The sequence below is a fragment of the Canis lupus genome, chromosome 1, assembly GCF_048164855.1.
Source record: "Canis lupus baileyi chromosome 1, mCanLup2.hap1, whole genome shotgun sequence".
Taxonomy (NCBI): Eukaryota; Metazoa; Chordata; class Mammalia; order Carnivora; family Canidae; genus Canis; species Canis lupus.
This window is the reverse complement of record NC_132838.1, coordinates 98867120-98894412: the sequence shown is the minus strand read 5'-3', so window position 1 is coordinate 98894412 and position 27293 is coordinate 98867120. Positions and strand designations below refer to the sequence as shown.

The window sequence follows — 27293 nt, the reverse complement described above, 5'->3', positions numbered from 1 at the left end:
CCCATCAAAACCTCCCCCAAACTTACCTCCTGATCCACTGCTTCTGCATTAATCATTCAAGGCAAAATACCTTCATCTGCCACTCCTAGAACTTTTGACTCCCTGCATTTCTTGTCTACACAAAGCCTTTCTTATTTCTGACTACAGATGGTATGGTATTTTCACAGTACAATTTTATCCATAGGGTCATGATCATCAAAAGTAATAAAACCAATGCCTCTCTTCTTTCCAGACTGCCTACCAGTAATGATCTCAAGTGGTATCAACCTTTCTATACACATTTCATAATCTCTAAGGTGGTGTTCCTTAATATCTTCTTTAATTCCACCACAAGTAGCTTCCTTGTAGTTACATGAGTGCCAGGTCTTCCAGATTCTCTTGCTACAGTACACTTTGACTCAACTGCTCTCCCATCAATTGAATGACATCTTGCAGCCATGACAGCACCAACCTCTGCCGTGTATGAAAGTTACAAAATGCAATACTCTAGCTCTTGCTTGCAGGATTCCTTATTGTCACACAGTCTGTAAATTTTCCCCATGGCTTGTAGTAGTTCTTCAAACTTTCTTCTGTGGTTTCAATACTTAAGTTCCAGAATGTCCCTTCTCTTTCCCCATAACAGACTCAGTCACTTCAGCTGGACTTCAGCCCAGAGCAATGAGAGAGAACTCTGCCCATGAGCATGCTTGTCCTGGTGCTACTGTATTGGCCTCCTTTTCTTGTCTCTACTTTGGTGTAATTCATACAAAAACCTTCCATACTACAAGGTAGTTTTCAAAATCATTTATACTCCATCATATAGTATCTTTGATTTCTCTTTTTACATTTGTTTTGTGATCTAGCTTAACTTCCCACAAACAACTATTTTCTCAAGCATTTCAAACCAATTTGAAATCATTCTCACTTTTCTTCTCTCTTTCTACTTCTCCCTTCCTAATTGCTTTACTGACTTTCCCTTTAGTTCCGTTCAGCAGATTTGCACCATCATCACACTGATTATTATAGTTTTATATTGAAATGCTACTAATACAGGAAGTTAAGCTTTATTGTTTATCACCATTGTATTTGTAAATATAGTAATCCAGATAAATATTAGAATTACTTTGTGGGGTTGAAAAGTATGCAGATGTTATTTTAATTGGATCTTATTAAACGTACAGCTCACTTTGTGGAGACCATGAATTTAGGCTTCTTTAAAATTTTATTTTTATTTATGTGTAATTTTGCATACGTAATTCATGCAAAAATGAAAGCGACTTTTAGGATCCCTGGGTGGCTCAGTTGGTTTAAGCGTCTGCCTTCAGTTCAGGTCATGATCCTGGAGTCCAGGGATCAAGCCCCATGTTGGGCTCCCTGCTCAGTGGGGAGTCTGATTCTCTCTTTCCCTCTGTCCCTCCCCTTGCTTATTCTCTCTCCCTCTCAAATAAATAAAATCTTTTAAAAAATGAAAGCAACTTTTAAGATTTCTAAGACATATGTTTTCTCTCCCCAAATTTAATATAACAATTATGTCTATCAAGCATTCAAGCCTAATTTTGCCCCACTATTGAGGCAAAACCCTTTTGAGTACTTTCCTCCATGCCCATGTGAATTATGAAGGTTTTTCAGTCTGAGGGGAACAGGCACTATTCCTGGACTATGTGAGCTCACAGTATTTCCTCCTAATCCTGTCCAGGGGTTCTTTCCTAAGGGTTGCACAAGTGTGACTTGCTCAGCACTCAGCTGATACTTGAAGAGGGAGAGCCTCCACTTGGGTTTCCCTTCTCTGGCTTATGACCTGAAATTTCTCTCCATCCAGGGAAGTTCAAGTGCTTATGTGATTTATTACTTATTCATTTCTCAAGGTCACTGCTCTTCATTGTCTTATATCAACCATCTTCAAACCTATCTCCTCATATATTTTGTCCTTTTAAAATTTATTATAGGCAGGAGGCTAAATCTGGTTCCTATTACTTCATTTTGATCCAAAGTTAATAGGAAGTAATTTGAAAACATTTGTCAAACTCCTAGAAAAAGAATGTGTGTTTCTTTATAAACACCTTGATATTTCTGAGCTCTCTGTTCTGTTACAACTAATCAATGATTTTTGTATAAAAATAACTTTAAGGGACACCTGGTGGCTTAGCAGTTGAGCATCTGCCTTTGGCTCAGGGCTTGATCCCAGGGTCTGGGGTCAAGTCTCACATCGGACTCCTTGCAGGGAGCCTGCTTCTCCCTCTGCCTGTGTCTCTGCCTCTCTCTCTGTCTCTCTGCTTCTCATGAATAAATAAATAAAATCTTTTAAAAAATAATTTTAATTATTATAGCTTTAAGTGTTTTCACATTTACTTTGTAAATATTGAATAAAAGGAAACCTGGTTTAGAATAGAGTCAGAAGGACAGCAGGGAGCACTCTCACACCCTCCCACATTACCACTCATGGGCGTTGGCAGACCCAACAGGAAGAGATGTATCTTGTAAATGGACTCCTTTACTAATCCAGCAGGAGGAAGGAAGGTTTCTTCTTTCTCTGCCACAGCTCAGCCAATGAGAAGTCACTACACTGCCAGCTCCCTATTTATTCCAATGGACTTTTAGTTTACAACAATCCCTCCCAAATTCTCCTTTCCTCTATAAAAGGACCTTTCTCTCCTTTGATTTCTGGATTCACTGATGGTTTGCCACAGCTTGCGTGTCCTGGGTTGCAATCCTTTGCTATTCCCAAATAAACCTATATTTTGCTGGTAAAATAACTGACAGTTTTATTTCTAAGTTTAGCATTACTTTTGATCAGAGGTGAGATTCAGCAATGACCCTCAATCACTCCAAGGCTAGTGAGCAAACAGGTGCTGGTGCCCACACAGCCAACTGGGCTCACTGGGTCCTGCTGACCATTTAGTTTGAGTTTAAATTTTTTCCTGGGTTTTGAGCTCTGCTCTGTGTTCTAGCTCTCTGGGCTTTATTCAGGCTCAGTTGTAAGGTTTTGTTGTACCTATTAAGCCTCCAGTCTGATCCCTTTTGGGAACTGGGCTGTCCTTACTGGAACCATGCTGGCCTTTGGTCTGATTCCTTTTGGAGCCAGACTGTTCCTGTTGAAACTGTGTTGTTTCAGGATTTTTCTTTATACTCTAGATAAAAACCTCTAAGAAATGGGATCTCAGTACTTTGAGGGTACCCACTCACCCCCACAAACATTGGGACTCCAGCTGCTTTTATTTTTAAAAAGACTATGATCCTTCCTCATGTGCACCGACTTAACCCAAAAGTAATTTATTTTACCTTTTTTATTTGAGGATAGCTGACACACTCTGTTATATTGGTTTCAGGTGTACAACATAGTGATTTGAAAAGTTTATACAAAAAAAAGAAAAAAGTTTACACATTATGCTATATTCACCTTAAGTGTAGCTACCATCTGTCACCATACATCACTATCACAATATTATTGACTATATTCCTTATGCTGTGTCTTTTATTCCCATGATTTATTCATTCCATAAATGGAAGTCTATATGTCCCACTCTCCTTCACCCATTTTGCCCATCACTTCACCTTCTTCCTTTCTGGCAACCAACAATTTCTTCTCTGTATTTATAGTTCTGATCCTGCTTTTTGTTTATTCATTTGTTTTTGTTTTTTTTTTAAAGATTCCACATATGAATGAAATCATATGGCATTTGTCTTTCTCGGTCTAATTTATTTCACTTAGCATAATACTCTTTAGATCCATCCATGTAGTTGTGAATGGCATGATCTTATTTCTGGCTGTGTAATATTCCATTGTATGTATGTATGTATGTACCATATCTTCCTCATCCATTTGTCTATTGATGGACTCTTAGGTTGCTTCCATAACTTGGCTATTGCTGATAATGCTGCAATAAATATAGAGGTGGATGTATCTTTTCAAGTTAGTGTTTTAATTTTCATTGGGTAAATACCCAATAGTGGAATTATTGGATCTTATAGTATTTCTATTTTTATTTTTTTTTTGTGGAACCTCTATACTGTTTTCCACTGTGGCTGTACCAGGTTATACTCCCACCGAGAGTGGATGAGGGCTCCTTTTTCTCCACATCCTCGCCAACGCTTGTTATTTCTTGTCATTTTGGTGTTAGCCATTCTGACAGATGTGAGGTGATATCTCATTATGGTTTTGACTGACATTTCCCTTATGATTAGTGATGTTGAGCATCTTTTTGTGTGTCTTTTGGCTATATTTATATTTCTTTGGAAAAATATCTATTCAGGACATTTATTTGTTTATTAATATTTATTAAATTGGATTGTTTGGTTTTTTGGTGTTGAATCATACAAGCATTTTTTTTTACATATTTTGGATATTAACTCATTATTGGATATATAATTTGCAAATATCTTCTCCCATTCAGTAGGTTACCTTTTTGTTTTGTTAATGGCTTCCATCACTAGACGAAACATTTTTATTTTATATAACCCCAATAGTTTATTTTGGCTTTTGTTTTCCTTGCCTTGGGAGACATGTCTAGAAAGTACAGATTTCCCAGAATGGAAGCAGACGGCACCTGACCACATAGATTTCCCACGATGTCTGGACCAGGCCAGGATACCTTCTCACTGTTGTTTCTTCTCTCTTTTGTAGGAAGACAATGCCCCTTTCTGCTTTATCCAGTCCTTGTGAAAGAGGGAAACCTCTTCTTTGTGTCTTTTTAAAACGGCCTCATTATGATCCCAGGACAAGTTAATTTTCACTTGCTTTCTTCAAAGGGTTAGAAGATTCAGAATTCACAAAAGCCTTCTTTCTCCTGAACTGTTAACTGACTTTGGATTCTTATCCAAATTCATGGTCTCTGAATTGGCAGGCTTATAAGCTGTATCATCAATAGCAGATTTGATTCCAAAAGTTCTTTTGAGATAACAACACTGTTTTAGAATGTCTTTGAGTTGTGCTGGTTTTGCAAAAAGTTCATCAGCTGTTGTTTCATATTTATATCTGCATGGTATCTTCCCAAATGTACTTGGTTAATTCTTTCCGTTTGCTCCTGCGCTATCCATGAATCAACTTTTGTGGTTGCTTCTGGCAGAAACTTCCAGGAGGTATACATGACCCCACATTTGCCTTTGTGAGAACCACTCTTCTCTAAGTTGGAATAAATGCCGATAGATATATCAGTTGGCTACTTTTAGACCTAGATTCCTGGTTTAGAACCATTATGAATTGTTATCTTACTTCTGTTGTGTATAATTAAGTTTCATATCTTGTTGCCTGTGAAACCTAAAACAAACAAACAAATTTGATGTACTCAAAAAAGCAATGCAGGCTCAGCCCTTCAAGGTGAGCTTCAACACTTACGATCTTGAGAAGATATGGACTTCAGGTTAGAGTACCTGAGAGTTCTCCCTCCTAAGCTTTCTTGTTACTCAAATGTGGCCTTAAGTGGTCTCCAACTGCTATGCATTTTCCCTCTGATGTAGGCCATGACGACCAGGAAACATTTTTCCTGGCAGAAAGGGACAAAACCACTAAACACAAAAAACCTGACTCTTGATCAGCAGTGCTTTTGAAGAAAGATCTTGATCAAAAGAGGCAAAGGTGGGGCACCTGGGTGGCTCAGGAGTTGAGAAGCTCCCTTTGGCTCAGGGCGTGATCCTGAGGTTCTGAGATCGAGTCCCGCACCTGGCTTCCAGTAGGGAGCCTGTGGCTCCCTCTGCCTATGTCTCTGCCTCTGTTTCTCGTGGATAAATAATCTTTAAAAGAGGGGGGAACGTGAAAATAAAAGGAAATCTCATTTAGAATAGAGAAAAAAAAAAAAAAAGAATGGAGCCAAGAGCCTGGCAGGGGGAGCTCTCAATTCTTAGCTCTCATGGACAATTGGAGATCCAATATGAAGAGATAAACATTGAGATACTTCTTTACTACTCCAGGAGGAGTTAGTTTTCCTCCCCTCCCCTGCCCCCTGTAGCATCTGTGCCAGTAAGAGATGATCACAGCTCAGCCAATGAGAGAAGGTGACAGCCCAGCCAATGAGAAGCCGCTACACTTCCGGCTCCTGATTTTCTCCAATGGACTTTTACTTTACAACAGCCCCTCCCAGCCTCCTCTCTTCCATAAAAGAACTTCCTCTGCTTTGCTCCTGGACTTAATGGTTTTCCCAAAACCTGCTTGTCTGGGATTGCAATTCTCTATTTCTCAGTGAACCCGTTTTTGCTGGTAAAATAGCAGTTTTATTTATGGGCTTGAGCCCATTGTGGGACTTGAACTCACAAGTCAAGATCAAGATCTGAGCTGAAGTCAAAGAGTCTTACTTAACCGAGACACCCAAATGCCTCTGGCAGTTTTATTCTTTTTTTTTTTTTTTAAGGAATGAATTTATTCATTTGTTTTAATTAATAAATTAATTTAATTAATCAATTAATTAATTAAATTTGAGAGCGCACGCATGGGTGCGCAGGAGCCAGGGGTAGGGGCAGCGGGAGAGGGAGAGGCAGACCCCCTACCCAGCTTGGGGCTCCATCCCAGGACCTCAGGATCATGACCTGAACTGAAGGCAGATGCTTAATCGCCCCTGGCAGTTTTATTTTTAAAGTTAGAATTTTTATTCCATTTTTGTTCTAATTACTATTTTTTATGATCCAGTATCTTCTTTGAAAGAGAACAATGCCAGTAACTTTGGCATTTTTTAGAAGTGCTCTCATTTTTACTGTAATTTAAATGTAAACACAGTGGTGAATCTCTGCAGGATGGACAAGTACACAGTCATGTAACTATTTTATTATTCAGCAAAAAATACAAGGGCCCTAGAAATCAATAAGATTTTCCAGTCACGTGAACCACCCTTCTCTTGTAGGGGAAAGTCAGGTTGACTTGACCTGCCTGACGACTTCCCCACGTCTGCGAAAGCCCAGGAGACTACGCGAGTCCCGGAGTGGAGGGGTCCGGCGAGCGCTGCCCGCAGCCACCGCCTGGGGTCGCCCGCGGCGCGGTGCAGTCGGGAGGCGACGGCGCAGGCGCGCTGCGCACTGAGGCACTGTGGGTAATGACGACCCGCGCCCGGGGCGCTGCGGGTAGCGCCGCCCCCCCGGCCGCCGGCGTCGCTTAGGCGGGGGAGCGCTGGGGCTCTGAGGGTGAGCTCGTCAGCCGCGGCCGCGGCCCGGGGAGGCGGGGGCTCGGGGTTCTCGGCGGGGTCGCAGCGGTCCGCCTGGGAGGGGCGGTGGGCGGCCTCCCCGCGGGCGGGGGTGGGGGCTGCCCGGGCGACCTGCTTGGGGGCGCGGGGCGGTGGAGCCCGTGCGCCCGGACGTGGGGGAAGGTCGGCCCGGGGCAGCCTGGAGACGCTCGGGCCCGCGTGGCCTCGGGCCGGCGGGGTCCCTGGTCGCGGCCCCCCAGGCCCCGCCGCCGGCCGCCCCCGCCGCTGGCCGCCCCCGCCGCTGGCCGCCCCCGCATCGCCCGGCGCGGGGGCCGCGGAGGCTAAGACCCCGCACCGAGGTCACGTTTGAATTTCGTTGTGAAAGTGAAAGGAGGCGTAGGCGCGTGCAGGGTGCCAGGGTGCCCGGGTGCCCGCCGTCCTGGAGCCGGCGTCGCGCGCGTCCTCCGACCGCCAGCGCGTCCCGGGGGAGCTGCGGGCCGGCACCCGGTGCGGCGGCGGTGCTGCGGCGGGCTCGGCGGTGCGTGGGCGCGGAGCCGCATGGGGCAGGCCGGCTTCAGTCGCGAGCTTCCAGCGTCTCGTAGGTGCCCTCCGCCGTGTTCGCAGGGCTTGGGCAGCGAGGGCAGGACCAATACGGGAACAGTGCTGTTTCGGGGACGGTGGTGTGTGTTGGCCGCATTGGGATTTCCGCGGCCGCCCTGGGGACCGCGCGGGGAGCGGGGGTGAATGGCGCGGTAAGGACTGCCGAGGCTCTACCTCACCTCCAGAGTTGATAAAAAAAATTTAAAAGAGGTGCTCTATTTTAAAAGATTATCTCATACATTTAATGCTGATTTAAACATTGATTTTCTCCTGATCCTTGGTCGCCTCCCCTAATGTTACTAACAGGAACCAGGCCGTCCAGTGTTTGCAGTCTGCATATCCCGCCCTTTGTTTATTCATTTTTTTAAAAAAGATATTCCCTTACTTTTTTTTTTTTAAGATTTAATTTATTTATTCATGAGCGACACAGAGAAAGGCAGAGGGAGAAGCAGGCTCCGTGCAGGGAGCCCGACGTGGGACTCCATCCCCGGTCCCCAGGATCGGGCCCCGGGCTGCAGGCGGCGCTAAACCGCTGCGCCACCCGGGGCTGCCCATATCCCCGCCCTTTAAAGTTTCTCCTACTTATTTTGGGGGATGTGGAGGGAGATGGGGTTATTACATTTAAAATTTATTGTGAAAATTTTACAAACACAGCCCAAAGTAGCAAGAATATTGAAAGATCGTGTCTCTACCCCTCACTCAGCTTCAGTATTTGTCAACGTTCTCTTTTTTTCTCCCTTTTGGTTTTCTCTGCTCAAGTGTTTTGCAGCAAATCCCGCACATCATTTTACCTGTGAATACTTCAGTATGCATCTCTTATGAATAAGGAATTTTTTAAAATGTTTATTAAAATTTGTATTAAAGTATAATAAACATAGAATGTTATATTTGTGTACAGCATATTGACTCAGCAATTTTCTACACGACTAGATGCTTACCTTGATAAGTATAGTTACTGTCACTATACAATGTTATTGCAGTATTATTGGCTATATTCCGTATGCTGTACTTTTCATCTCTGTGACTTATTTTATAACTGGAAGTTTGCACCTCTTAATCCCCTTTATCTATTTTGCCTATACCCCCACCCCCACCATTTTGTTCTCTGTATCTTTGAGTCTGTTTTAGGTTTGTTCATTTGTTTTGTTTGTACATTGGTTCATCTATCAGTGGACCCTCAGGTTGCTTCCATATCTTGGCTGCTGTAGATAATGCTGTAATAAACAGGAGTGCGTGTATCTTTTTGAATTAGCATTTTCATTTTCTTTGGGTAAATACCCAGTAGTGAAATTACTGGATCATATGGTAGTTCTATTTTTAAGTTCTCTAGGAAGTTCTTTTTTTCACGTAGACAAGTCTTTTTAACACTAGCCATTCTGACAGGTGTGAGGTGGTATTTCATTGTAGCTTTGATTTGCATTTCCTTGATGAGTGATGTTGAGCATCTTTTCAAGTGTCTGTTGGCCCTCTGGATGTTGTTTTTGGAAAAACGTCTATTCAGATCCTCTGCCAATTGGAAATTTTTTTTTTTTTTTTTTTTGGTGTTGAGTTGTGTAAGTTCTTATGTATTTTGGATTATTAACCACTTATTAGATATATCATTTGCAAATATCATCTCCCATTTAGTAGAGGTTGTCTTTGTTTTGTTGATCGTTTTTTACTATACAAAAGCTTTTTTATGTTGATGTGGTCAGAATAGTTTATCATTACTTTTGTTTTTCTTGCCTGAAGAGGCATATTTAGTAAAATGTTGCAACAGCTGATGTCAGAGAAATTACTGCCTCTGTTTTCTTGTAGGAATTTTATAATTTCAGGTTTCACATTTAGGTATTTATTTATTTTTAAAGATTTTATGTATTTATTCATGAAAGAAACAGAGGCAGAGACATAGAGGGAGAAGCAGGCTCTTCACAGTGAGCCTGATGACATTTAGGTGTTTAATCCATTTTGAGGGTTTTTCTCTTTTTAAAATTCCAAGACAGTTAACATCAGTGTTACATTAGTTTCAGATGTACAATATAGTGATTCAGTAATTCTATACATTACTTAGAGCTCATCAGGATAAGTGTATAATGAATCATTTTCACCTATTTCACCCATCTTCCCCTCCCCTTCTTCTCTAGTAATCATCACTTTGTTCTCTATAGTTGAGTCTGTTTTTTTGTCTTTTTCCTCCCTTTGTTCACTTGTTTCTTAAATTCCACATATGAGTGAAATCATTTTGTATTTGTCTTTTTCTGACTGGCTTATTTCACTTAGCATTATACCCTCTAGATCCATTCATGTTGTTATGAGATTTCATTCTTTTTTTTTTTTAATGTCTGATAATTCCATTTTTTTCTGTGTGTGTGTATCAAATCTTCTTTATCCATTCTTCTGTCATTGGATAATTAGTTTGCTTCCATATTTCTGCTATTGTAAATAATGCTGCAGTAAACAGGGGTACATATATCAGTTCAAATTAATGTTTTCATATTCTTTGGGTAAATACCTAGTAGTGAAATTACTGCATCATGTGGTAGTTCTATTTTTTTTTTTTTTTTGAGGGACCTCCACACTGTTCCACGGTGGCCACACCATTTGCATTCCCACCAACAGTGGAACCCTGCTTGAGGGTTCATTTTTCACCACATCCTTTTTAACACTTGTTTCCTGTATTTTTTATTTTAGCCATTCTGACAGGTGTAAGGTGGTATTTTGTTGTGGTTTTGATTTACATTTCCCTGATGATTAATGATGTTGAACATCTTTTCATGCATCTCTTGGCCATCTGTCTTCTTTGGAGAAATGTGTTCTGCCTATTTGTAATTGGTTTATTTGGGGGCTTTCTGGTGTTGAATTGTACAAGTTCTTCATATATTTTGGATATTAACCCTTTATTGCCTGTATCACTTGCCAATATACCCATCCAGGATGTGTTTTAGGTTTGTTGATTGTTTCCTTTGCTGTGCAGAAGCTTTTTATTTTGATGTAGTCCTAATAGTTTATTTTTGCTTTTGTTTCTCTTGCCTTAAGAGACATATCTAGAAAAACGTTGCTGTAGCTGATATCAGAGAAATTACTACATGTGCTCTTACCGGATTTTTCGGTTTCAAGTCCCACAGTTAGATTCTTAATCAATTTTGAGTTTATTTTTGTGTATGATGTAAGAAAGAGATCCTGTTACATTCTTCCACATGGAGCTGCCCACTTTTCCCAACACCATTTGTTGAAGAGACTTTTTCCCATTGCATATTCTTTCCTGCTTTGTTGAAGATTAATTGACATTCTAATAATGGGTTTATTTCTGGGTGTTCTTTTCTGTTCTACTGACCGATGTATGTGTCTATTTTTTGTGCCAGTACAATGCTGTTTTGATTACTACAGCTTTGTAATATATCTTGAAATCTAGAATTGTGATACCTCCATTTTTGTTCTTTCCTAAGATTGCTTTAGCTATTTGTAGCTTTTTTGTGGTTCCATACAAATTTTAGGATTTCTTGTTCTAGATCTGTGAAAAAGGCTAATGATGTTTTCATAGGGATTGTATTTAATGTGTAGATTGCTTTGGTAGTATGGAGATTTTAACAATAATTATTCTGATCCATGAGCATGGGATATCTTTCCATTTATGTCATTTTCAATTTCTTTCATCAGTGTTTTATAGTTTTCAGAGTATAGGTTTTTTACCTCCTTGGTTTAGTTTTTTCCTGATTTTATTATTTTTCAGGCAATCATAAATAGGATTGTTTTCTTACTTTCTCTTTCTGCTACTTTTAGTGTGTAGAAATGCAACAGATTTCTGTATATTTACTTTATTTCCTGTGACCATACTGGACTCATTTATCAGTACTAGTAGTTTGTGTATGTGTGTGTGTAGTTTGGCTTTTGTTTTGTGGTTTTTTTGTTTGTGTGTGTGTGTGGAGTCTTTAGGGTTTTCTGTATATAAGTTTCATGTCATCTGCAAGCAGTGCAAGTTTTACATCTTTTTTACCAGTTAGGATGCCTGTTATTTCTTGTCTAATTGGATTGCTATGGCTAGGACTTCCAGTATCATATTGAATAAAAGTGGTGAGAATGGATATCCTTGTCTTGTTTTTGATCTTGGGGGAAAAGCTTTTAGTTTTTCACCATAAGTATAATGTTGGCTGTGGCCTTATTATGCTGATGTATGTTCCTTATAAACCTGCATTGGTGAAGGTTTTTATCATGAATGGATGTCGTTCTTTGTCAAATGTTTTTTTCCTTTTTGCATCTGCTGAAATGATTATATGGTTTTTGTGCTTTCTCTCATTGATGTGATATATTACATTGGTTGGTTTGTGGATACTGAACCACCCTTGCAGCCCAGGAATAAATCCCACTTAATTGTTGTAAATGATTTTTGTAATGTATTGTTGGGTTTGGTTCACTAATATTTTTTGAGAATTTTTGCATCTATGTTCATTAGAGATGCTGGTCTGTATTTCTTTTTTCTTTTTTTTTCTCTTTCTTTTTGTGGTGTCTTTATCTGTTTTTGGTATCAGGGTAGTGTTGGCCTCATAAATGAATTTAGAAGTTTCCTTCTTCTATTTTTTGGAATAGTTTGAGAAGAGTATTTATTCTCTTTTAAATGTTTGGTAGAATTCACTTGTGAAGCTGTCTGGTCCTGGACTTTCGTTGGTTGGGAGGTTTACCAGTGATTCAGTTTCACTGCTGGTTAAATGAATAAGATGCTGGTTTCATTGATCTGTTCTATTGGATTTTGTAACTTCTATTCCATTTACTTCTGCTCTAATATTTATTATTTCTTTCCTTCTACTGGCTTTGGGTGTTTTTTTTTTTTTTTTTTTTTTCTTTAGGTGTAAGGTTAGGTTGTTTGAGATTTTTCTTCTTAGAGGTAGGCCTGTATTGCTGTATACTTCTCTTTTGGAAGAGCTTTTGGTGCATCTCAGAGATGTTGGACTGATATGTTTTCATTTTTATTTGTCGCCATGTACTTTATTTTTTTCTTAAAAAATTTTAAAGCCTATTTTTTAAAAAAGATTTTATTTATTTATTCATGAGAGACTCAGAGAGAGAGGCAGATACACAGGCAGAGAGAGAAGCAACCTCCATGCAGGAAGCCCGGTGCAGGATTTGATCCCAGGATTCCGGGATCATGTCCTGAGCCAAAAGCAGACACTCAACTGCTAAGCCACCCAGGCGTCCCATTGCCATGTACTTTTTGATTTCTTCTTTGATTTCTTAGTTCACCCATTCATTAGTAGCATGTTATTTAACTTCCATGTATTTGTGCTCTTTCCAGATTTTTTTCTTGTGGTGATTTCTATTTTCTTAGTGTGTGGTCAGAAAAGATGCATGGTATGATTTTGATCTTATTGAATTTGAGACTTGTTTTGTATCCTAACATGTGATCTCTTCTGGAGACTGTTCCATATGCACTTGAAAAGAATGCATATTTGTTTTAGGATGGAATGTTGTGGATAATTCTGTTAGATCCATCTGGCCCAATATGTCAGTCAAAGCTAATGATTCCTTGTTGACTTTCTGTTTGGGCAATCTATTCATGTAAGTGGGGTGTTAATTAAGTTCCCTTACTATTATTTTATGACTATTAATTTTCTCCTTTATGTTTATTAGTAGCTGTTTTTTGTATTTGGGTCTTCCCATTTTGGGTCACAAATATTTACAATTGTTACATCTTTTGTTGGATTGTTCCCTTTATGATTATGTAGTGTCCTTCTTTGTATCTTGATTTTGTCTGTTTTATAGTCTGTTTTGTCCTAATATATATATATATATATATATATATATATATATATATATGTGTGTGTTTTTATATATATATATATATATTGCCACCTTGGCTCTCTTATCACTTCCATTTGTGTGATAAGTGCTTCTCCATCCCTTTTTTTTTTTTTTAAGATTTTATTTATTTGACAGAAAGAGAAAAGGAGAGGGAAGCAGGGAGGGAGGCAGGCATAAGCAGGGGGAACAGCAGGCAAAGGGAGATGAAGAAGCAGGCTTTCTGCTGAATAGGGAGCCCAAGGCGGGGCTCCATCCTAGGACCCTGAGATCACGATCTGAGTCAAAGGCCAACACTTAACCAACTGAGCCACCCAGGCGCCCCTCCATCCCTTAACTTTCAATCTGTGTGTGTGTCATTAGGTATGAAATGAAGCTCTTGTGGACAACATGTAGATGGGTCTTGTTTTTTATCCATAATGCCATCCTGTGTCTTTTGATTGGTGTATTAGTCGATCTACATTCAAGGTGATCATTGTCAGGTATGTATTTATTGCCATTTTGTTACTTCTTTCATGGTTGTTTTTGTGGTTCTTGTCTGTTCCTTTTTTCTTTTTGTCTCTTAGTTTGCTGGCTTTCTTTAGCAACATACTTCACTTTCTCTTTGTTTTTTGCTTATCTGTTACTGGCTTTTGATTTGTTATTATTAGATTTATAGATCTCATGTATATAGCAGTTTATGTTAAGTTGATGGTCGCTTAAGTTTGAACCTGTTCTTTATTCTTCTCCCTACCATGTTTTAGGAATATATATCATATTTTACACTCCTTTATTTTGTGAATCCTTTGATGTTTTTTAAAGATTATAGTTTTATTTATTTGAAAGTGAGAGTATGCAAGTTGGGAGAGAAGTAGAGGGAGAGGGACAAGCAAACTCTGTACTATGTGCAGAGTCTGACATGGGGCCTGATGTCTTGACCCTGAGATCAGGACCTGAGCTGAAATCAACAGTTGGACACTCAACTGACTGAGCCACCCAGGAGCTCCTCCCTTGACTGATTTTTATAAATATACCTAGTTTTACTGCTTTTGTGCTTCCTACTTTTTTTACTCCTTCTTATGGTCTTTTGTTTCCACTGATAAAGTCCCGTTTAATGTTTCTTGGAGGGCTGGTTTAGTGGTCATGAATTTTCTGTAACTTGTTTGTCTGTTAAACTCTTTATTGGTCTTTCTATTCTGAATGATAGCCTTCCCAGACAGAGTATTCTCCGTTGCAGATTTTTTCCTTTTAGCACTTTGAATATTTTATGCCACATTCTCTGGCCTGCATAGTTTCTGCTGAAAAATCAGCTGATGGCCTTATGGGGTTTCCTTATTTGTAACTGTTTTCTTTTCTCTTGTTGCTTTTAAATTTCTCTCACTGCCTTTTGCCATTTTAATTACTATAGGTCTTGGTGTGGACCTCCTTGGGTTTATTTTGTGGGAGACTCTATGCCTCCTGCATCTGGATTTCTCTTTCCTCCCCTAGATACAGTAAGTTCTCAGCCATTTTTTTCTTCAAATAAATTTTCTGCCTCCTATAATCTCTCTCTCTTCTCTCTCTCTCCTTCTGGGATCCCTATAATACAAATGTTACTACTCTTGATAGTGTCTCTTTGTTTCCTAAGTCTGTTTTCATTTTTTGTTGTTTTTTCTCTTTCTTGTTCAGCTTGATTACTTTCCATTTCTCTGTCCTCCAGGTCACTGATCCATTCTTTTGCTTCCTCTAGTCTACTGTTTATTCCTTCTGATGTATTTTTAATTTCAGTTATTAAGTTTTTCATCTGTGATTAGTTTTCTTTTATGTTTTTTATCTCTTTGTCAGGGGGTCTCATTGAGCTCCTCCACTCTTTTCTCAAGTCCAGTGAGTATCCTTATGACCATTGTTTTAAATTCTCTACCAGGCATATTATCGCCATTTCATTTAGCTCTTTTGCTGTGATTTTGTTCTGCTCTTTCATGTGGGACATATTTCTCTCATTTTGTCTAACTGTTTTTGTGTGTTAGGAAAGTCAGCTATGTCTCCTACTCTTGAAAGTCATGGCCTTTTTTTAAAAAAAAATTTTATTAGAGAGCACAGGATGGTGGGGAAGGGCCAGGAGGAGGAGAACCAGACTGCCCACTGAGCAAGGAGCCTGCTGTGGGACTCGATTCCAGGACCCCAAGATCATGACCTGAGCTGAAGGCAGACGCTTAATGGACTGAGCCACCCAGAGGCCCCTGAAAGTCATGGCCTTATGGAGAATAGGTTTAGTGGTGTCCTGCTGTGTCTCCTGTTCACCAGAACCTGGCACTTCAGGGCTCTCCTGTGTGTTGCATGCACCCTGCTACCGTGGCAGAGCCGCTCTTACCTTTAGATTAGTCATCTGCGGTGGCTCTCTTTGCCTGTTGAAGGCAGGGTTTGGTCCCTGTGTTGTTGGTCAGCCAGTCTGGGCTGCCTTGGGCTTAGTTGAGTCAGACCAGGTGTCTGCCAGAGCTGTGGTAGCACCAAACTGCAGGGTGCCTCTCTGTGTTGTCCCCTGAGAAGCTTTTGTTGGTGGATGGGCCCTGCAATGTGACCAGTTGTCTTACTCCAGCCCTCTGTTGGGGCCGCAGTGGGACTTGTGTGGCTATCTTTCTTTCTCTCTGGGGCAGGAGTCACTGTGGAGGGGAAGCTTGCCCAGTCCCAGGCTTGTGGCACCAGTTTGGATGGGCTCTGCCAAGAGTGTATTGGAGGGGACAAATTCGCAGGGGAATGTGGATATAGGCCCTAAGGTCTCAGCAAGGATTATGCAGGTCCATTGAGGGAAGGGACCTGGAGCTGCTTTAGAAGACTGCTGCCTCACTTCGGGGAGCATGGTGCACAGGGCCAGCAGGAGGGACCAGCATCCCCTGGGCCTGAGGTCAATTGGGTTGGAGGGGATGGATCCTCAGAAGAGTGCAGGGTCAGGCATGGATTGTTAGCAAGGGTTGTGTGGGGCTGTTCTGGGAGAGCTGCAGCAAGGCCCGGCCTGGGGACAGGGGTGGACAGATCTGCAGGAGAACACGGTGGGATGGTGCTTTTAGCACATTAGGTGGCTCGTGTTCATGCTGTGCTGGTTCCTGTAGATGCTCATGTGCCTAGGCTGGGGGGTGAGGAAGGAAATGGTTCTAGCCAGCTCCTTTTTCCTGGAGAAGCCCCCAGAGATCCCTGCCCCTCCAGCACCTGCATGAGATTAGTAAACAGATGTCCCTCCCTTATCTCAGGCATTTCTCATAAAGGTGTTTCCATGCTGTATCTCCGAAGGGCCATTTGTTGTGCTATCTCTTTAAGGACAGGGACTCAGTTTCCTATCACCCTCGGCTCTTCCAGAGCGGAGCCCACGGTTTTTAAAGTTCCAGGTATTAAGCTCCACAGGTTGATTGTAAGAACTTGAGAAATTAGGCTCCTCTGGCTTTCAAAGCCCAATGTTACCGGGACTGGTTTTCCCTAGAGGGTCCCCCATGCTTGGGGTGCAGAGTGTGGGGCTCTGTTTTCCTCTCCTCTCTGTGTATCTCTCTGTGTATATGTGTCCCTCCCTCCCACAGACCATCCCGCTGGTCTGTTTAGCGCCTGTCTGTGCCTCCAGCCTTCCTATGCTGTTGGATGTGGCCCGTTCTCTACATGTATTTGTTCTGCCGGTCCTTGGATCCTTTTCTGGGTTATTTGCACTGATGTAGGTGTTATCTAGTTGTGTCTGTGGTACGAATGGAGCTTAGGACCCTCCTATTCCTCCATCTTCCCCAGAACTCTTGACTATTACATTTCCCTTTTGCCAACACTGTGCTCTTTTTCATCACTGCAGCTTTATAGTTAGTTGTGGAATCTGGTCACGTTAGGCTCCTGACTTTGTTCTTCAGTATTGTGTTGGCTCTTTGGGGTCTTCGGCTTCTCATATAAACTTTAGAACGGGTTTGTTGATACCTCAAGATAATTTGCTAGGATTCTGATGGAGATTTCACTGGATATATGGAGCAAGTTGGCCTGTCAACAACATCCTATCTCCCTATCCATAACACAGACCATCTCTCCATTTATTTAGGTATTCTTTGATTTCTTTCAGAAATTTTGTGGTTTTCCTCATAGAGATTTTGTACAAATTTGTTTTAGATCTAAGTATTTTATTTTCTGGGTGCTAATATAAATGTTGTAGTGTTTTGAATTTAAAATCCCGTTTGTTCTTGGCTGGAACGTAGGAAAGCAATCGATTTTTGTATAATAACCTTGTATCCTGAAGCCTTGCTATGCTCACTTGTTAGTAGTGCCAGAAATTTTGTATTGTTTTGTATTGTATTGCTACACTCACTTGTTAGTAGTGCCAGAAATCTTTGGTATTTTCTAAATAGTCAATCAGGTCATCTGCAGACAAAGATATTATTGTGTTTCTTCTTTCCCATCTGTGAATCTTTTCTTATTTTGTATTGACTCGTACTTGCAGTGTGATGCTCATAGGAGAGGCGAGAGGGAACATCCTTGCTTTGTTCTTGACCTTCAGGGACAGCAGCTACTTTCTCAGCACCCAGCAGGGTATGAGTGGTGGCTTTTCCACTCTTTCTTTAAGCACAACCACAGTTATCTGCAGAGGCTGTCAGCACAGCCTGTTCTTAACTTGAGCCTGACAAAATTAGTATCACTTCTTTACTGTTCTCTAACATCTAGCCAGTGTTCATATTTCCTGGATTGCTCAAAACTGCTAACATGGTCTCCACATGTTGCATTTGGTTGCTGGGTCTCTAAAGTCCCCTTTTATTCCATCAGAGTTCTCTCTTTTCATGTTGTTAACTTGTTGAAAGCTTCACATTTTAAATAGATTACACGTATGTCAATTCGCCCCTCAGTATTTCAGCACCATTTCTTAGTAACAGCTTGTTTTTCCCATGTGCAGAGTATCATGATCACAGCTCCCAGTGTTCACAGTGGTTCTCTAATACCCGGTTCATCCTGAACTATCCTCTGTAACCCCCCAAATGCTTTCTAGTTCATTTGTGCAAACTAGGACCTGGCCAAAGCAAATAATCGTAACCGAAGAATCGTTATCTAATCTTTGCATTCAGGAAAGTCTCTCCTCTTAATAATTTCTTCATGACACTGGCTTGTTGAAGCCCTGGGCCATGTGCTGACTTCTTGTTTCTTAAATTTCAAATCACATTTAAAATCTTGGGAACTCAATCTTGGATATATAAATGGGGGTGGAGGGGCAGCCAGATGTTGGCACCAACCCTTCTTCATGTCCCTGTCCTGGCCCCCCCTCCTTCCCCCCAATCTGCATTCTTTGGAGACCTGTAGCACTCTTTCTGGTTGGGTTTCCTGCAACTTGCCCTTTGGCTTTAGGGCAGATGTGGGTGGGGAATTTCTTTTTTCCCTCTGATGGGTGACTGTCTCTCACCATGAGTGCTCTCCTGTGCCTACTCTGAGGCCCTGTCCTTAATAGAGTCTCCACAGTGAGAAAAGTCTCATCTACCTGCAGGGGTCTGGGCTTTAATTCCTAACTTGAGATTGGAACTGAGTTTACTGCTGATCTGACTCTGGGGGCCCTTTTTAAAAATAGGACACTGGTTACAAATGGGCAGCTCTGATGCCCCCTGCAACCTGCCTGCCTTATCTGTGCTCCCCCGCTGAGCTGGGAGGCTAGTGGAAGGGTACTTCTCCAGAGCGCCCCTTCACCTCTGTTCTTTTCCTCAGCTCTGCCATCTAGGAACGGCACTCAGCTGACCAGGAATATGGCCCCAGGGCTCCTGACAACCAGGGATGAGGTGAGTCCTGAAATTTTTTCTTAGTTCTTGGCAGGATGGACTGATTGCCTTTCTTGGTCCTGGGATTGCCCTGATGGTGTTAGGTCCTATCTAGCCGTGATTTTGGGGGTGTGGCCCATCTTGCCTGGAACCATTTCTCAGATTCCTCTGCCCTATTCATGACTCAGGCATTCACCGAGTAGCAAACCATAATCACAGTTAAGATACAGATACTTACTGGGCACGTAAGCATGGACATACATGCTTACATGCCCAGTGATTCCCAAGGCCTAAAAAAGTGAAGGAAGACTTTTAGGAGACAGCTCTCTTCCGAGCTGTCTGAGCTGCCCCTGATGGACTTGGCAGGTTGAAGAACTTCCAGTGGGAGTATGACAGGAAGTCTACTGTGTCTCAGAAACCGGGTGACTGGCAGGCCGTCCCTCTTCATTTAGAAAGCTTTGAGCAGCCAGTGGCCTTTAGTCACATTAGTTTTCTGTGTGGTGGTGAGGGTGCTGACCTGTTGTCTGTCTGCTTGTGACTCAGGATACATTTAGTTTGGCCAGTCTTGTGTTTTATATATATGTACACACACACACATAAATTGTGTGTGTGTGTGTATTTTTTTAAGATTTTATTTTACTCGAGAGAGAGAACAAGAGAGAACACAGAGGGAAAGGAAGAAGCAAACTCCCCCCTGAGCAGGGAGCCCAATGCAGGGCTCAATCCCAGGACCTAAGATCATGATCTAAGCCAAAGGTGGATGCTTAAGTGACTGAGCAACCGAGGCGCCCCCTGTAGTTTATATTAAATGAGTTTTCCACACTTAAAAATTGGAAGATTATGTCTGAAAGTGTAGATTGCCAACTTCTCTGAGAATAGGTCGTTCATTCACCACTCTCCAGAGTCCACTCTCTTGGCAGATGACAAATAGTTGAAGCCAAACAGTGTCTCCACAGTGTGGTTGTACTCACTTTCACTCCCAGACCCCAAGGCTGAGGAGACTGCTTCACTCATTCCTTTCCTGTCTCCTGAAGGCTTTGCCTTCACCTGCTCTGAGCCTGGACAGCCAAATCACCAGAATCTGGAAAGCTAGGCTGAGGATTGTGGGCCTGAACTTGGAGCAAGCTGGATTTTGAGGATTTTGCCATGTCAAAATCAAGGATTAGGAAATAAATAGTATAGTTGATCCTTGAACAATATGGGTTTGAATTGTGTGGGTCCATTTATATGTGGATTTTTTTCAGTACATACAGGACAGCACTTTAAGTGTATTTTCTCTTATGAATTTCTTAATAATACTTTTTTCTCTAGTTTATTGTAAAAATACAGTATATAATACACGTAACATAAAATATATGTTTATTCATTGTATCAGTGAGGCTTCTGGTTAATCATAGGCTATTGGTTAAGTTTTTGGGGAGTCAAAAATTATACGCAGATTTGTGACTGTATGGTGGATCGGCACCCCTGTAGCCCCGTGTTACGGATCAACTGTAACTGAGTGAATATATATCCTAAAGGAAAGATTTTTATAACCTGTAAGATTAGGCAACAGGTGAACTTGACATAATTGGATAAAATTAACATTTACTAATCACCTAAATAGAGAGCAGGTGGGCTATCTTGTGTTGATTATATCAGTTACACAAAAATAGTGTCAATTGGATTCAGTTTTTCATTGCCTGTCATATCAAATATAGAATTTTTTTGCAAGAAGATCTGAACTTGATCTTAGTACTGGGTTTGTATGGTGGTTATTTGTATGTTACTGTACAAATTAAAATTGATTGGTTATCAGAATCATTAAGAGCTGTATGTCCCTCAGTTGTCAAATATTTTATACCTTTGAGGGAAAATGTTTATGTAGTATATTTAATTCAGCGTGTTACTTAAAGTAAGAGAAAACTTTTGTATGTTTTACTTTACCATTTATGATGTTAATAGAGAAGCATTCCTGGCCAAAATGGAATGTGTCACTGGCTCAATTTTTCTGTCCCTACTGTGCCACTTCCTGTGGGATCCTTAGCACACCCTGAATCTTATCATCCTGTTATCCAAGTGGGGAGGGGTTGAGGAGTGGGCAAATAGGTGAAGGGGATTAAGAGGTACAAATTTCTAGTTATAAAATAAATCATGGGGATGCATTGTATAGCAGGGGAAATATAGTCATAATACTAGAGTATCTTTGGTGACAGATGGTAACTAGATATTGTGGGGATATATTTGTAATGTATAAAAATATTAAATCACTATGAAGTACAATTGAAACTAAGGATATTGTGTGTCAATTATATTTCAATTTAAAAGGAAAAGTTACAAAAGATTAAGAAGGGGGGCAGCTGGGTGGCTCAGTGGTTGAGTGTCTGCCTGTGGCTTTGAGTGATCTCAGCATCCTGGGATCAAGTCCTGCATCAGGCTCCCCACAGGGAGCCTGCTTCTTCTCTGCCTATGTCTCTGCTTCTCTGTGTGTGTCTCTCATGAATAAATAAATAAAATCTTCTTTTAAAAAAACAACAACAAAAACCACGAAAGACTAAGAAGAATATCATATGTTGATAAAAAGTTCACTATGGAGAGAAGATATAACAATTATAAATATGTGCATACCTAGCAGTATAGTCTCAACATATATGGAGTAAAAATGGGCAGAATTAAAGGGAAAAAATGGTTCTACAATAATGGGTGTAGACTTCAATACCCGCCTTTCTATAATGAATAGAACAGCCAGATGGGAGAGCAAAGGAAATACACAATTTGAACTACACTATATATCAGTTGCAACTAATAGGCAAACAACACACACCACCACCACCCAACAACAGCAAAGTAAATATTTCACTCAAGTGCACCTAAAACATTTTCCAGGCTAGACATCTATTAGGCCACAAGGTAGGTGAATTTGAATTTGAAATGATTGAAGTCACACAAAGTAACTTCTGATCGCAGTAGGATGAAACTAGAAATGATCAGAAAGAACTCTGGAGGGCACCCCTGGTGGCGCAGCGGTTTAGCGCCGCTTGCGGCCCGGGGTCTGATTCTGGAGACCCAGGATCGAGTCTCTCGTCAGACTCCCTGCATGGGGCCCGCTTCTCCCTCTGCCTGTGTCTCTGATTCTCAGTCTCTCTCTCTGAATAAATAAATTTAAAAAACCAAATACTTATCTAAAAAAAAAAAAAAAAAAAAGAACTCTGGAAAATTCACAAATATGTGGAAATTAGGTAGTACACTCAAGCAACCATTCTACCCAAGAAGAAAAATCAAGAGAGGGTAGAAAATACACTGAGACAAATAGACATGAAAACTCGACATTCTAAAACTTACGGGATACAGCAAAAATGATGCTTAGAGGGAATTTTATAGCTATAGATGCATAATGTAAAAAGAAGAAAGATCTAAAATCAGCAACCTAATTTTACAATTTAAGAGCAAACTAAACCCAAGCTAGAAACAGGAAGGAAATAATAAAGATGAGATAAAATAGAAAACAGAAACATGATAGAGAAATCAACAAAACTTAAAGCTGGTTCCTTAAAAAGATCAACAAAATTGACAAACCTTTATCTAGATTGACTAACAACAAAATAAGTAAAATAAAAAATGAACTTGGAGACATTACTGTCATTTTTTTTTTTTTTTTAAGTAAGAAGGGTTATAAGGGAATACTTACATAAGAGAATAGCTGTATGGCAACAACTTGGTTACCCAAGGTGAAATGGATAAATTTTTAGAAATGCACAATCTACCCAAACTGACTCAGGAAAGAATAGGAATTCTGAATAGACCTAGAAATAGTGAAGATATTAAATCAATAACCCCCCCCCCCCCCCAACAGAGAAAACCTCACAACCCGGTGGCTTTGTTAATTCTACCAAACATATAAAAAAAGTTAACAAAATCTTTCTCCAACTATTCCAAAAGATTTAAGAAGACACTTCCTAATTCATTCTATGAGGACAGCATTACTTTGATACCAGGTCTCAAACAGAGACACTACAAGAAGACTATAGGCTAATATCCCTTATGAGCACAGATGGAAAAATCTTCACCAAAATATGTCTAAAGCTAATTCAGCAGCATATTAAGAGTTGTACTTCTTGAGCAAATGAGGTTTACTCTCAGAATGCAAGAATGTTTCAACATGTTAAAATTAATTCTATAATATACCACATTAGGAGACAGCAGGGTAAAAATCACTCATCATCTCTTAGTTGAAAAATCATATGACAGGGACACCTGGGTGGCTCAGCTGTTGAACATCTGCCTTCGGCTCAGGGCGTGATTCTGGGGTCCTGGGGATTGAGTCCCACATCAGGCTCCCTGCGAGGAGCCTGCTTCTCCCTCTATTTCTCTGCCTCAGTCTCTGTCTATCATGAATGAATGAATAAAAATTTTTTTTAAAAAAAGAAAAGTCATGTGACACAACTAAACACCTTTCATGAAAAAACATTCAGCAAACTAGGAATAGAAGGGAACTTTCTCAATGTGATCAAGGCCATATATGAAAAATCCACACTAACACTGTTATTGGTGAAACACTGAATGCTTTTTTCTGAAGAACACAAATGAAATAAGGATGCCAGCTTTTGCTACTTCTGTTCAACACAGTACGGCAGTTCTAGCCAGAATAATTGGTGAGAAAAAGAAAACAGGGCAGCCCTGGTGGCACAGTGGTTTAGCGCCACCTGCAGCCCAGGGCGTGATCCTGGAGACCCTGGATCGAGTCCCATGTCGGGCTCTCTGCATGGGGCCTGCTTCTCCCTCTGCCTGTGTCTCTGCCTCTCATTCTCTGTGTTTCTATGAATAAATAAATAAAATCTTAAAAAAAAAAAAAAAAGAAAAACACATCCAAATTAGAAAAGAAGTAAAGTGATCTCTTCACTGAAGACATTCTCATATTCATAAAGCCTTAAAATCCACACAGGTTAAAAAAAAAAGTCAGAGCTAATAAATAGATTTAGTAAAGTGGTGGGATGCAAAATCAACATCGAAAAGCCAGTTTTATTTCTGTATGTTTTCAACAAACTATCCAAATAGAAAATACATATATTTTTAAGTTCCAATAAAATAAATTCCAAAGAATAGATTGCAATAAAGTTTCAAATTACAATAGCATCTAAAAGAATCAAATACTCAACAATAAATTTAACTAAGGAGGCAAAAGACTTGTTTACTGACAACTACAAAATAGCGTGGAAATTAAAGAAGACCTAGGTATATGGAAACACTTCCCTGCTTATGGACTGGAAGACTTAGTATTGCTAAAATGACAGTACTACCCAAAGTAATCCATAGATTCAGAACAATACCCATCAAAATTCTATTCATGATTAAAAAAAAAACATAAATAGAAGAAGCTATCCTAAAATTCATTTGGAATATCACAGGATCTTGAGTCTTGCAGAAACAAGTCTGGAGGAGTCAACTGCCTGATTTCAGTACTTAGTACCAAGAATACAAACAGTGGCAAAATAGGTTCTCACTGACTTAAGGATAAATATATAGAACAATGGAATACAACTGAGAGCCTGAGCGGGGAAAAAAAAACAACCTTCACATATATGGTCAATTGATTTTTGACAAGAGTGCCAAGATCATTCAATTGGAAAGGGATGGTCCATACAAATAGTGCTTAGACAACCGGGGATCCACACTAAAACACATGTGATTAATGAAAAATTAGCCTCTGAAGAAATAGAGATACAATGAATAAACATGGAGATTTCAGAACAAAAAATACATACTTGAAAGATAAAGCTCAATAGATGGGCTTACCAGATTAGAGGTTACAGAGAAATCCGTGAACTAGAAGATAGAACAATGGAAATTACCCAATCTGCACAACAGGGAGAAAATATGCTGGGAAAAAATAATGAACAGAGCCTCAAAAACTGGGAACATAACACAATATCTAATATTTGTGTCATTGTAGTTCTAGAAAAAGGAATGAAAGTAGGCTGGGCTGAAAAAGCATTAGAAGAATTAGTGGCTGAAAACTTCCCAAATTTGGCAAGAGATGTAAACCTACAGATTCAAAAAGTTTGAACATATGCCAAATATGACAAACTCACTGAAATCCATGCCAAGACACCTTATAATGAATCTTCTAAAGCCTAAAAATGAAGAAAACATCTTGAAAGCAGCCAAGGAGAAACAACACATTTCTCATAAAGGAAAAGCTATTGGAATAGTAGTAGATGTCTCATTAGAAACCAAAGAAGTTGGGTGGAAGAGGTGTGATGTTCTTTAGGTGCTGAAAGAAAAGAATTACCAACCCCAAATCCTGTGCCAAATGAAAATACCTTCCAGGAATGAAGGGGAAATTGGATATTCTTGAAAAAGAAAAAACCTGAGAATTTGTCTCCAGGAGTGTGGATAGAGGTGATTTTATAAACAAAAAGGAAACCATAAAAGAGGGAATCTTGGAACATCTGTGTGTGGGAAAGTGTTAACATAACAGGCTATTCTTAGGAAATCCTGCTTGCAAGATTATCCGTTGGCTGGCATTGGGATCTTGCATTTCTGGAGGGTTAGCACCATTCCCAGAACTGATAAGGATGTCTCACCGTGCCTAAAACTATGCAAACTGTAGGGTTTATGCTGAAAGTGCCTGTGTGACCAGACCCCACTAAAAAAGTTGGACACAGCCTCTAATGAGCATCCTTGTTAGACAATATTTAACACGTCACAAGTCCTTGGTGGAGGAGTTAAGTGGGTCATGTGTTATTCTACTGGGAGGGGATTCTTGGAAGTTTGTTCCCGGTTGCCTTTGGACTTTGTCTCTTGTACAATTTCTCTTTGCTGATTTTGCTTTGTATCCCTTTGTTGTAGCCATGGGTAAAACTATGTGGATGAATCTTGCATATCCTAGTAAATATCAAACCAGGGATTGGTCTTGGGGACCCCGACACAATCAGAAAGAAAGAAAACATGGAGAAAATATGGTTATATAGAGGAAACACTCCTTTACACATGAATTTTCTTTTTTTAAGATTTTATTTATTTTTTCATGGGAGACAGAGAGAGAAAGAGAGAGAGGAGAGGAGAGGAGAGACACAGGCAGAGGGAGAAGCAGGCTCCATGCAGGGAGCCCGACGTGAGACTCAATCCTGGACCCCCGGATCATGTCCCAAGCGAAAGGCAGACGCTCAACCACTGAGCCACCCAGGCTTCCCTACACATGAATTTTCTAAACTAATTTTGATGGTTGAAGGAAAAATTATTACAGTCTGATGTGATTCTAAATAAATAAAGAGGAAATACTTAGAATTATTGGAAGGGCAAAGGATGTAATGGGAGGTAAAGTTTCTATATACTTCATTCAAACTGGAAAATGAAGATACCAGTAGACTGATTAGTTATGTGTACATAAGGTAGCTCCTAGAGTAACCACTAAAAGAACCTATACAAACAAATATACAGAAAGCACTGGATAAATAAAAGCAATTCTAAAGAAAAGTCCAAGTAACCCAAAAGAAGTCAATAAATAGAAAACAGACCAAAAAGAACAAAATTATCTAATATACCAACCAAAAGAGACGGGTAGAATAAGAAAAAAAGCCACAACAAACCATATATGCTATCTAATGAAACTTCAAATATAGCATAGGCCAGTTAAAAGGATAAAAAGAAACATCATGCAAATATTAAAGGATAGCAGGAGTAGCTATATTAAATCAGGAGTAGCTATATGAAATCAAGTAAGGTAGATTTCAGCACAAGGAGAGTCATCAGACACAGAAGGTGATAAATGGTCAATTTCCAGGAAGATAGTGACCTAATATGTATGCATCACATAACAATTTCACCGTATGTGAAGAGGAAAATGCAAAGAAGGAATAGACAAATCAACAATTGGAGACGTCGACACCCTTCTCTCAATGATGGAAAAACTAGACTCCAGTAAGAGTTTGTTAGCATCATCAACCAATGAAATCTAATCTTTATAGAATAAGAGCAGGATACATATTCTTTTTAGATACCCACGAAACATACACCAAGATAGATGTATCCTGGGCCATAAAACAACACATAGAACATAAGAATTTGTCTTAACAAATATAAAGAATTGATACCATACAAGGTGTTTCTCAGACCACAATGGAATGAAACCTGAAGTCAGTTGAGAGAGAGTTGA

General features: G+C 40.2%; 1 protein-coding gene across 6 annotated transcripts in view; it reads left to right on the top strand.

Annotated features, from left to right (window-relative positions):
* The first annotated feature begins 6959 nt into the window (after positions 1–6959).
* Positions 6960–27293, top strand: part of ZNF169 (zinc finger protein 169) — a 45854-nt gene continuing 25520 nt past the window's right edge. For 4 of the 6 annotated variants that reach the window (XM_072841992.1, XM_072841981.1, XM_072841962.1 and 1 more), the window contains exons 1-3: positions 6977–7083; positions 13815–13933; positions 19110–19180. In XM_072841992.1, coding sequence (XP_072698093.1) covers positions 19148–19180 — 33 coding nt within the window. In that variant the 5' untranslated portion in view covers positions 6977–7083; positions 13815–13933; positions 19110–19147. Of the gene's footprint in view, positions 7084–13814; positions 13934–14838; positions 14924–19109; positions 19181–27293 lie in introns of all 6 variants that reach the window. The other 2 variants (XM_072841971.1, XM_072841954.1) reach the window with 2 other exon arrangements.